Consider the following 12,438-nt stretch of genomic DNA (forward strand, 5'->3'; position numbering starts at 1 on the left):
ATTAATCGTGGAGCCCTAATCTAAATTAAGCTGAATGACACTCGTTTTCATGAAATATTTTGGAATATGCGCGAACGTTACCTCTGTGTCCGACAGCCTCTGCTGCCCTCGTTTTCCGCTGCTCATGATTGGCTCGTCCATCTCCATGTCACTTCCTCCACTGTGATGCGTGTCGCTGTTGTCACTGCTCTCTGGGCTTCCTGCAGGAGAACCTGTAAGAATACAATAAGAAGTGTCAGAATCCACATTTAGCGTTCATCGACGCCAACTTCAAATTGAGATAAATCTTAAATCTGTGGTATGAACATTAAAAAGCAGAAGCCACGCACCTTTCTTGTTGCCCATGGGAATGTTAGTGTTGAGCAGGGAGGCGAAGGAGCTCTGTTTGGACAGCTGAGTTTTGGCAGCCAGGGCGTTATTCCACAAGGCCTTGATCAACATGGATGCCAAATACAGCGTCTGCACACAGAGAAACAACTCAGCAACCTCAAATACGTTTACTTTAGTTTGTCTCAAAATTCACCAACGAGAGTGAGAGCTCAAACGAGTGTGTTAATGTTAATCACAAATCATCTGAGCATGTGACTGAACTGCGTACCTGTTCGGTGTGTGCGCTGGGGTGTAACCCTGACACCAGGCTGAGCACATGCCGCAGAGGAACCGGGTCCAGGTTCTTTATGAGCGAGGGGAACAGGTCGTGGATGTAGCGACTGCAGTGTTTCAGCTACAGAAAACACACAGAGACACAGAGTTAATGAGACAAATAAATGAGTCACAAAGGCCGAATAGAGAAAGAGAGAGTGTGTGTGTGTGTTCTTGTTGTCATTGACTTGTATCAAGAGGGCAGAATCTACTCGAAAATATAGTAAAACCTCTTAAAAATGACAGCTCTAAAGGAAAGCGTCTATTACTCAATACATAGTATGCAGTGTTATTTTAGTGTTTATGTACTATTATATTATCAATGAATATTTTGAATTGAAAGCCTGTGTTTATATTGTTGGTTTTTATGTTAAGTTTTGGTAATTTTGTTGTTTTTGTGTCATCTTAAGTAGTTTTTTTATATTTGTTTAACTGTTTTTTTCTTCTTCCTCTCCACACTTTAGCAATATTTCCGTATTATCATATTGATGGTCATTTCCTACATTTCTGTATGTGAATTATTTGATCAATGAAAATATACTGGATTTGTGTGTTTTTTTTGAGGGGACTGAATGGACTTGATCCTTTTAAGGACTTACTAAATATTTGCCTGCCGATTTTTGTTCTTACCTGCCCTGTATTTTTTATGTCTCTCTTTCTTCTGGAATTATTGGGAAAGTAACCCCCGATATATGAAGCTAACTGCATATGAAAATCATAATTGTATGTGATACCACTGATGACCTGACTGTTCTGTTCTGTTCTTTTGCATGTTTTTCACTAAAAGAAATACAAAAATAAAAATGTTTTAAAAGTTTAGAACATAATATGCAACATTTACAAAAGGAAACATTTATAAACATTCAGTAATTAAATAAAAAATAAGTTATTTTGCATTTATTAGTTATATTGCTGTTATTATATAGTCAGTAATCAATTATTATTATAATTCTGAGTGAGTGAGTGTGTGTGTGTGTGTGTGTGTGTGTGTGTGTGTGTGTGTGTGTGTGTGTGTGTGTGTGTGTGTGTGTGTGTGTGTGTGTGTGTGTGTGTGTGTGTGAGTGTGTGTGAGTGAGTGTGTGTGTGGTGAGTGAGTGAGTGAGTGAGTGAGTGAGTGAGTGAGTGAGTGAGTGAGTGAGTGAGTGAGTGAGTGAGTGAGTGAGTGAGTGTGTGTGTGTGGTGAGTGAGTGAGTGAGTGATAAGTATGTATGTGAGTGCGTGATTGAGTGAGTATGAGTGAGTGAGTGAGTGAGTGAGTGAGTGAGTGAGTGAGTGAGTGAGTGAGTGAGTGAGTATGTATGTGAGTGAGTGAGTGAGTGTGTACCTGAGCGGCGGCCCATATACAGTCCACATGTTGAGTGCTCAGTCTGCCCTCGGCTGCCAGGAAGTTCAGGATCACTTGGCACTGTTTAATGATCTACAGCAGAAACAATACAAGCACAATCAGAAGTAATAAACCTCAGCAACAAGAGAGAACTAGACACGCAACCAAAAAACTACAAGGATAAATATGAGCGATGTCTCCTCACCTCAATGTGCAAATTTGGTCCAAATATGTGCTCCACAACATTGTTGTTGATGAGCCAGTCCGCGAGTTCCTTCGCTATCGACCTGCGAGATGAAACAAAGATGTCAATAGAGGTCCAGCTTGACCGAACTACTAATAGCAGTGGAGTCGAAACACTCACGTCTCGGTGTCAGACACCAGGGACTCGTTATTACACACGTCATTGAAGGTGTGCAGCTGATTCTACAGAAACACAAGCACAGGTTGGGAAGTAAGTACAATTTTATTTATATAGCACTTTTAATGCAACAATGCACAAAGTGCTTTACACAATATAAAAACACAACCATTAAAATACATTAATGAAGAGCTATACACAGTCCATAAAGAAACAAAGAATATCGAAACCCAAAATACACAGAAGACCTCAACAAAATATTAAAAGCACGTCTATACAAGTACGTTTTCAGACGACATTTAAAAACAAACACACATTCAGATGATCTAATATCAACAGGCAAACTATTCCATAGTCAATGCTCTATTAGTCCAGGTGATATCCATAAGGATGTAGTAACGACGCCCATTTTTTATAATTTTTTTCCAGTGTTGACAACTTAGTGTTAACTAATAATTGTTACTGGTACTACCAACAAAATATTAGTGCATTCCTGGAACTGGGTGTCATTACACTACATCCTTATGCATCACTTTCTGCCAGGACTTTTACGGGCTTTTCCCAAACCCCTGAAGTGACCTTGACGTCCGGGTTAGCGGTAGCATGAGCCGTCAGGCAAGTGTTATTTAAATAAACTCCTGATGTACTTACAAACTTTCCAATGCCTCGTTTTATGAGTACAGAACCTATTTGTACTACTGTAGAAGTTTGGTACCATTCTGGGCATTATTAGTGGGGTAATTTACGAGATACATCATAACTTTATTATAAAACATAACTTTAATAATGTTCGACCAAGGGAAAAAAGGCTTCTGGGGGGGGTGTTTGGCTCGAGGTCATGGTGCAAAGGACCCTAGGTTGAAATTACTCCGAACCATCCCTTTAAAGCTCTATTAGTCCAGGTGATATGTGAAAATTATGTTCACTTTTTCATAAAAGCATGAAACTTGATACACGTACAGTTTGCGGCCCTGAACATTTTCAGAAATGGAGCCATTGCAAAAACACCTTGTGGCGGCCAAACTGTACAAGAGTGCCAATTTTCATGCTTTTATGGAAAAGTGAACATAGAATATATAGGTGCCAAACCATTTAAAGCTTTATATGTCAGCAATAAATAAACAGGTAACCAATGTAAAGAAGCTAAAACAGGTGTAATACGATGAAATAACTTTGTTCTGGTCAGTAATCTGGCTATTTGTAATAGTAAACGCGATAAAGTGCGATGGTTCAAAGAAGAGAACAAAGCATTACAATGATCAAGGCGGGAAGAAATAAAAGCATGAATAAGCTTCTCTGTATCGTTAAAATTCAAAAACCACCTCAACTTGGAAATGTTTCTTAACTGATAAAAACAAGACTGAACCAACTTCTTGACAAGAAATAAACACCCACATTTCTTACTACCTGCTTAATATTTGGAAAAACCCCATTAAGAGCAAGCTCAATCTGATTTTTACTTGAGCTCTGACAAATGACCAACTAAGCACAGACGGGATACAATGGAAAAAGGGCGTTTGTGTGTTTTGTGCGTCTCGTACCGTGATCTGGCTCAGTCCGGCCAGTCTCATGGTGAGCGTCGGACTCATGAAGTACTTGAAGGCCAGATCCAAACTCTCTCTGTCGAAACACAGCGCGCTGTCCAACGGCTCCTTCACCGTGCTCCACATCAGATCGGCCATGTTACGCGCCGCGCTCTGACGCAACTCCTGATCCGACAGCTTGCACAGATACCTAGAGAGAGAGAGAGAGAGAGAGAGAGAGAGAGAGAGAGAGAGAGAGAGAGAGAGAGAGAGAGAGTGTGAGTGAGTGAGAGATATTCACATACAACCAGATGCTTGGCACATAAAAACAACTAATCACAAATATTTGTCCAGTAGACTCCCTTCAAAACGGCAGCTTTACAGCTCAAACAACACAGAACACTTCTAGACGTCTATTATAAGAGCATTGCTGTAATTTGCATGTTTTTTGTTTGTTTTTTTACTCAGAGATTTAACTTGTATTAAACCTGACTAAACATTCTTTTAAGGTTCGGTATAAAAAAAAAAAAAACCTTTCTAGTCATAAAGGATATCAGGCCGCATGATAAAGCTAGTAAAAGTAAAAAATAAATTTTAAAAAAAGTACAAATGACAGAGCATTTCAGAGGCTTAATCATTACATTTACATATCAACTATTTTATATCGTATGTTGTGTCAGTTTAATAGTTTAATAATGTAATGGAATACATAATAGCTGTATGATTTTCAGTCTGTTTGTCTTTTGTAAAGAAACAAAAATGTACTTTCAATAAAAAATATTATGCATTTTATTATATTAATGGAAAATTTAATTATATATAAATGTGTAGATTTGAATATAATATAATATAATATAATATAATATAATATAATATAGGGATGATAGTATTTGTCTAGGTGGATTAATATTTATATGGTATGAATATTTAATATAATCTATATAATATAATATTAAAATTATTTTAAGGTGGGACTACTTTTCAAGGTGGATGAATAAATATAATTAAAATAATATTATATATATATATTAAAAATATAATACAAAAATTATAATATATCACAAATTTCATATAATATTATAATTTTGGGATGATAGTATTTTTCAAGGTGGATGAATATTTATATGGTATGAAGATGTAATATAATCTATATAATATAATATAATATAAAAATATAATAATTTTGAGGTGGGATTACTTTTCAAGGTGGATGAATATATAATATAAAATAATATAATATAATATAATATAATATAATATAATATAATATAATATAATATAATATATATTTATACAAAGACAAAGATAGTAAACCAGACGTGTGTGTGTGTGTATGATAAATCTTAAAATATAATAGTAATTTGAGGTGGGACAACATAACATTTGGCCAGCAGAAAAAAAATCTCCATCTGAAAAAAATCTCTCCATCTGAACACACTTCTACTCTCTCTCTCTCTCTCTCTCTCTCTGTGCTGCTCTAATCCGGTCTGGCTCGAGTCACATGACCGGCTCTCTCAGCCGTCTGGCTCCCCCAAGGTCATGTGAGGAGAGCCGTGGCGACTGTTGCTATGGTGAGGGATGCTCTTCCTAGCAACTCAACCGAGTGTAGACTCTTGGCGGGCGGCAGCACTCTTTCTAAGAGTACTTAGATTCTGCTCTGCCTCGGTCTCGCTTGTCTTTGAGCGACTCAGTCAAGATTGATTAGATGAAATAGATTTAATAATTGTACACCTTTAGGAGCAATTTAAAAAAGCGTTCTTACCTGATAACGTAAGTGCGAAAAGGGATGATATGCTGCATCACAGCGGGAATGTGCAACCATATTCTGATCTGTGTGCACAGGAAAAACACCTGATTGGTTACAGGTCAAACACACGGCAGACTCGGGTTCGATGGGGCGACGCAGAGGTCGGACTCACGTTAGAGACGATGGTGATGAAGGCATGTGCGATGGGGAAGGGGAGAGTGTCAGGAGCGCCGAACTCAAAGCAGTCCTTCATCAGAGAGAGGCCGTGCTTCCCGCAGAACATACACACGTATCGCAGCAGGTGCAGAGGAACCTCCACGTCCTGAAACACACACACACACACACACACACACACACACACACACACACACACACACACACACGTGACAACACTTCATCAACAGCATGATCCTGCTTTAAAATGGGTTTCAATCAAATCATTAAAACAGTTTTATTCAAATAAACGCATAGATTTTACTAATTATTCGCACAAAAATCTATTTAGCTCGTGATTCATAAGCCCAAAGGATCTTGTGTCAGTTATTCTTATGACTAAACATAAATTATTAAATAACTATAACATTAAATACAGAAAATATGAGGTATGACAACCAGACACAACATATAACCTATTAAATATAATAATTACTATTAATAAATGATGCAAGTAATCAAAATTATGACAATAATATATGTATGAAAACCAGATGAAACCTATTACCTGTTAAAATTATAATATAATTATTATTAATAATGTAATTAATCATAATTAATAATAATAATGTAATATAATATAATAAGTATGAAAACCAGACATGACCTATTACAATATAATTAGTATTAAGAGCAATTTAATTAATAATAATATAAAATTAATAATAATATAATTAATATAATAATTATTATAGGTATGAAAACCAGACATGACCTACTACTTATTAAAATTATAATATAATTATTATTATTAATAATGTAATTAATCTCAATTAATAATAATAATATAATATAATATAATATAATATAATATATGTGTATGAAAACCAGACATGACCTATTAAAATTATTACTATTAATACAATATATTATAATACATTTTAATATATATTATATAGTTTAAATATATAATTATAATTCTATATTTCAAATATATTATTATTACTATAATTATAAATAACAATGCCATTAATCATAATTATTAATAATATAATATGTAATGCTTAATAATAAAACATTATTATTATACATTAAATATTTTATGTAACGCTTAATTATTATTAGCCAAATCTGTACTGTGAATGGTGAAATTTGTGTGCATATATTTATCATTAAATGTTTGATTAAAAATTATTATTTCATAAATATATTTTTTTTGCACACAACGTGTAACATTAACACAAACTTATAAGAAATAATCCACAGATGAACTGATTGTCAAAGCAGTCGCAGGCAGCGCTATTTACAGACCGCAAAGACATGCCGAAATTATTCCTCATTTATTAGACTTCAAAGCGTTCTTACATAGCGTTTGAATGATGAATAGCTTAAATTTAATCACTAAAACCTGTGATGATTCATGGGAGCGGATGAATCACGCCAAGCAACATCTAAACAAAGAACATCCCGTACTTTCACACACAAGCCACACCTAGTTGTCTCAAAGTCAGTTAAGTCTAGTCCTGCAGCGTCCACTCCACATCTATTGAGCTCAGAAATTATCTCTAAATGGTGTAATCAAGCCCATCATCCTGAGAGTGTGCGCGTGTGTGTGCACGTGTGTGTGTGTGTGTGTGTGTGTGTGTGTGTGTGCACGTGTTCATGTTTTTCTATCCCGGTGGGGACTTCAACCTGAATGCACACAGACTCATGGGGACTCGTGTCACCGTGGGGACCTAAATAGAGGTCCCCATGGGTAAACAAGCTTATAAATCATACAGAATTAGTTTTTTTGGAAATGTAAAAATGCAGAAGGTTTTCTGTGATGGGTAGGTTTAGGGGTCGGGTTAGTGTAAGGGGATAGAATATACAGTTTGTACAGTATAAAAACCATTGGAAAGTCCCCACAAAGATAGTAAACCAGACGTGTGTGTGTGTGTGTGTGTGTGTGCACGTGTGTGTGTGTGAGAGAGAGAGAGACACTTACATTCATATCACAGAAAGAGCCGAGGATATTGCTCTCTTGTGCCGAAATATCCTGAGGGCAAAAACAACAAACAGATATTAAAAAAAAGAGAGCGATCCAAATAAATACAGTAGTGAGCAACTACAAAAACCACTGAACAGTTTTTTTGTGTGTTGAGGTTATTCGGTTCATCCAAATCATTCAGGAATAACAAAGCACTAACTGGAAGAGTATAAAGTGGTTTATAAAGTGTATAATGCTTGTGTTGTGTGTGTATTTTACCTCGATTGAGTCTAACAGAAGGTAAAAAATGCCATTAAAAACATCCATAGTGAATTTTTTTCTGATAAACTAGAATTAATAGGCACAAGTACTTGGCACTGACAACAGTGATGGATCAGGAAAAACACTGTTTGATTTCAGTCAGAATAAAGACATAATTTGTCTTTTTAAAATGTGGTGTAAATACGGCTTAGTTAATCGCACTACATTTGGCCGTGACACCGTGAGCTTGATCAGAAAGACAAAAGTGGCACACGATGTGTACTTGATCCTTCAATCCTTCAAATATTCAATGAAACTTTGCATCATGTACAAACATTTAAAAAAAAAAAAAATCATTTTTGGTAATGCATGTACTAGATTATTGTCATCGATTCATCCATGTACGCATTTATTTTTTTAACCTTTTTTTGACCCTGTATTGTTTCATCAAAATTAATAATTTATCCCACTTAAACCACGTCCCTCCACAATCCACTGCAAGCTCGCGTTCACTTGAGTGCAACGCCCACATCTCAACAACTGATGCACAGAACATTTTTCACAATACAAAAGAAAACATCTGACCTTACTTGTGTTTCATTGCAAGTTTAAAGTCAGCATAATATCAAAAATGGGCCCTAATTACTTTGTTAGCGCACAGTACTAGTCTAGTGCTAAACAATTCACCCATGCAAGTTAATCCACACTAGAGCTGCACGATTCTGGATGCAGACTCGAGAATCACAATTTTTGGGGTTTCAAACAGAGAACACGATTCACTCGCGAAAAGAGAAACTAAACAAAATAGCATGTCATTTCCTAGACTCTAGAGTTTCTGACAAAATATTAATTGCTGCAGTCTATTTAAAATGTTAAATTAATTTGAATACATTTTTTTTTTTTAAATCAGGTTAAATGATTGATTCAATGAATGACTCGCTCATAAATACTTCACTTGTTTCATTAGTGAATGAATCAGCGTTTTTGAACGAATCTATTGAATAAATGATTCTATGAGAAATAAATGTAACAGTCACCTGTCGCCACCTACTGGTGAAACGATGTAATTGATACAACCGTTATTTGAATCACCAAGTTACTTTAAAAAGGTGATTTACTCTATTTTGATAACTTCCGTAGACATCAGTGTTTACATCCGAATATTTGTAACACAGAAATAATGATATTGTGTGGTTGAAAAGACTGTGAAGCTGTTTTATACCTAAACATAATAACTGCTCTCTCTGGCTCAGCGGCAAACGCAGATTTGAATGTTCGGTGTGATTTTGTCAAAGGTTTAATAGACACAGGCGAATCGTTGTCATTTAGGAATGAGATCGAATGTGTGTTTGAATCGAGATCGCAATCTTTAAACAATTAATCATGCAGCTCTGATCCCCACACGCAAAAAATTTTTGTCTTCGTAATCTCAAATTTATTCGTAATCTTCATAATCTCTAGATCTTTGACAGCAAGTGGAACACCTACTTTTCTATATCCAATCAATTCCCAATTCGTAATCTCAAATTTATTCGTAATCTTCATAATCTCTAGATCTTTGACAGCAAATGGAACACCTACTTTTCTATATCCAATCAATTCCAAACTCTAGGAGTTGAGAGTAAAAACAAGCCACGCCCCTTATTTTCCTCATTTAATATTCCGGTTAATGCGGACTTTAAATGCCTCGGGAAAACACTTCTGAAACACAGAGCGTTGTATATACACGAGTATGTATTACCTCTATAGTGGGGTGTGTGTTGTGTTTGTAGGCCGTGTACAGGGGGAACTGGATCTGGAAGATCTTGGCAGCACACAGCAGCAGTTTCTCCTGGTCTTCTGTGCTCCAGGATGCAAACAGGTCCAGGCCGCTCTCGTTCCCGCTTTCGCCCGCCGCGGGATCACCGAGCCTGGGCTGAGGGTCCGGTTTGACCCCCTGCTTTTGGTTCTTGTGCTGATCACCATCCTCTGCTGCACCGTCCTCATCAGCAGAGTCCCGTTCCACATTCAGAGGCTCGTCCTCATTGGGCGACGGCTGTGGCTGGGCGGAGCCCCATTCAGGCTCCACCCCCTCAGTCCTACTGTTGCCATGGCCACTGCGAAGGCGGTCCCGAAGGTTGGTTACTTGGGCGATGACCAAGTTAATGAGGGCATAAACCAGTTGGCTGAACACCTCGAGGTGCTTGTATTCTTTAAAACAGCACAGACACTGCCTGCAAACGAACACAGAGAGAATCAACCGTCATCATTTTGAAGTTCTACCTTCAATAATAGTTTGGCTAAAATAAAGGCGCTTTCAGCTACCAAGAAGATAGACTGTAAGGATGGTTTAACACACGTGTTCCACAGATTCCTCCCAAAACCAGCACAGGGAAAGGTCCTGTCCCGAATGGCACACTTCATGTGCAATTATAATGGCTACCGCATGTGCAAGTCCACAAATCCGTAGGGTGTCCAATTTGTCATTTTAGGTTTCTGAAGGGTGCTCGAGAGTCAATGTGCACGTTTGACGAGCTTGCGCTGAAGACTGTACTACCTGACAGTCAAAGCAGCGCTATGTTAAGTGTGGACTCGGAGGATAACCGCCAGGGCTTAGGGTGCCATTTGGGACAGGGCCAAAGTTCTTAATGTGCTCAACACACTGATCTACAGCAGGTCAAAGGTCAAATAACACCGATCATACATTCTTCTATGAATAAAACATGCCATGATGACAAAGTAAACAACAACATGATGCAGGATGAAGTTGAAAACATATGAATCAGTGTGTGAATGAGAAATAAAGTGAATGAATGAATAAATTAAGACAGTATGTGAGTGAACAAGAGAATAAATGAATGAGCGAGTCAGCGAGCAAATCATTGAGTGAATGAGAATGAATAAACGAATCAGTAAGTGAATCAGTGAATGAAAGTGGGAATGATTGTTTGAATGAATTAATGATTGAGTGAATGAATGTGTGAGAGATTGAATAAGTGAATGTAGGGCTGCACAGTTTGTGTGTGTGTGTGGGGGGGGGGGGGGCAATGCAATTAAAAAGAAAAATCCAGGTTTGCTGTGCTTTTTTTGTAGAGCTGCACAATTTTATTACTGCTACAAAATAAAAATCACTAAATAAAACAAAGCCAGAAATATTACTACTTTAATTTTTCACCATAAAATAAAATAAATTAGTATTTAAAAAAATCTTGAATGCAATATAAGTAACTTTGGGTAAAAAATGTTGACTTAATAAGGTGGAAAAGAAACGAATGAGTGTTTGAAGCGAGTGCTGACCTCTGTGTCCATGTGCTGATGTAAGCGAAGACTCTTAAGGCATGTTCCTTCTTCAGCTGCAGGCCGTCTGAGCTGTCTGCATCCGAGACTGACACACACACACACACACAGAGAGAGAGAGATAGAAGAAAACCGTTAATGAAGTGGCTACAGGGTCCTGGGACTGTCTGAGATCAGATCAGTGTTAGAGACGCACAACAAACACAAGCACAAAACCTAAAACACAACTTACACAGAATACACACTTTATGGTAGAATTTTTTTTTTTTTTACACAGTAACAACGTACCCAGCGTGATCATTACAGACGATCACATGACATTCTGATTTGCATTACCTTAATACCCATTTAGGTGCCCTGTCCCTCCCTGCCACCCACACACACAGCACAATTATTGGTTTCCATGGCGACAAGGGAGTTGCTGGACTTGGGAACGCTACCTTGGGGTAGTAAAGTTCACTCGAGCAGCTGGTTAGCCTTGACCTACATGAGATTTTATTCCTTTCTTTCTTTCTTTCTTTCTATAAAACGGCTTTCCTGTCTTTTTTTTCCTCTGCCGCTTCCACACAGCTCTAGAGTAACAATTCAGGGCATTGTGTTGATGCCGGCTGAGAAACAGTTTGATATAAGGATCCGTTATCAAAGCCGTTATTCTGAAAGCTCAAAAGCACAGAAAAAAAGAAAGAAAAACAACACACTGACTGACTGAATGAATTACATTATTTGGTGCTTAAAAAAAAAACAACAAAAAAAAAAACAGTCTGACCTTATTGACTTATAAGAATAAATCACTCAAAAATGAATGTTCTGTCATATGATATATGGTCTGTGGAAATTAAAAGAAAATATTTTGAAGAATGTTCATGCTGCTCTTTTCCATACAGCTCCAAAATAGCTCTGTGTGCTAGATTACAAAAACAAGTTATGTGAGAAAAGACTGGATTTAACTCCCTTTTTGTAAGTCAATTCCTGCCTGTCTTTTGACCAATTGAAATGAAGCAAGTTTAAATATGCGAAACAAAAACAGGTTACAAGAGCTTGGATAGAGAGGAAGATTTTCAGGAAATGACAACTTAAATTTGGGCTGTTCCTCACACAAATCTATCACATGACTTCTGAAGACTTCAAATACAGCATACAAGCCGTATTGACTACATTTATGGTGCATTTTTGACCTTTTTG

The 12,438-nt window shown here is 37.0% G+C and overlaps 1 protein-coding gene across 2 annotated transcripts in view; it reads right to left on the reverse strand.

Annotated features, from left to right (window-relative positions):
• Window positions 1-12,438, reverse strand: part of usp34 (ubiquitin specific peptidase 34) — a 62,788-nt gene that overhangs the window by 46,202 nt on the left and 4,148 nt on the right. For both annotated transcript variants that reach the window (XM_082165575.1, XM_082165574.1), the window contains exons 2-13: window positions 11,257-11,344; window positions 9,722-10,193; window positions 7,738-7,788; window positions 5,770-5,919; window positions 5,613-5,680; window positions 3,869-4,061; window positions 2,331-2,392; window positions 2,172-2,253; window positions 1,967-2,059; window positions 599-724; window positions 330-459; window positions 82-212 (exon numbers count right to left, since the gene is read on the reverse strand). In XM_082165575.1, the coding sequence (XP_082021701.1) occupies window positions 82-212; window positions 330-459; window positions 599-724; window positions 1,967-2,059; window positions 2,172-2,253; window positions 2,331-2,392; window positions 3,869-4,061; window positions 5,613-5,680; window positions 5,770-5,919; window positions 7,738-7,788; window positions 9,722-10,193; window positions 11,257-11,344 (1,646 nt within the window). The remainder of the gene's footprint in view (window positions 1-81; window positions 213-329; window positions 460-598; window positions 725-1,966; window positions 2,060-2,171; window positions 2,254-2,330; window positions 2,393-3,868; window positions 4,062-5,612; window positions 5,681-5,769; window positions 5,920-7,737; window positions 7,789-9,721; window positions 10,194-11,256; window positions 11,345-12,438) is intronic.

The sequence above is a fragment of the Leuciscus leuciscus genome, assembly GCF_965113295.1.
Source record: "Leuciscus leuciscus genome assembly, chromosome: 3".
Taxonomy (NCBI): Eukaryota; Metazoa; Chordata; class Actinopteri; order Cypriniformes; family Leuciscidae; genus Leuciscus; species Leuciscus leuciscus.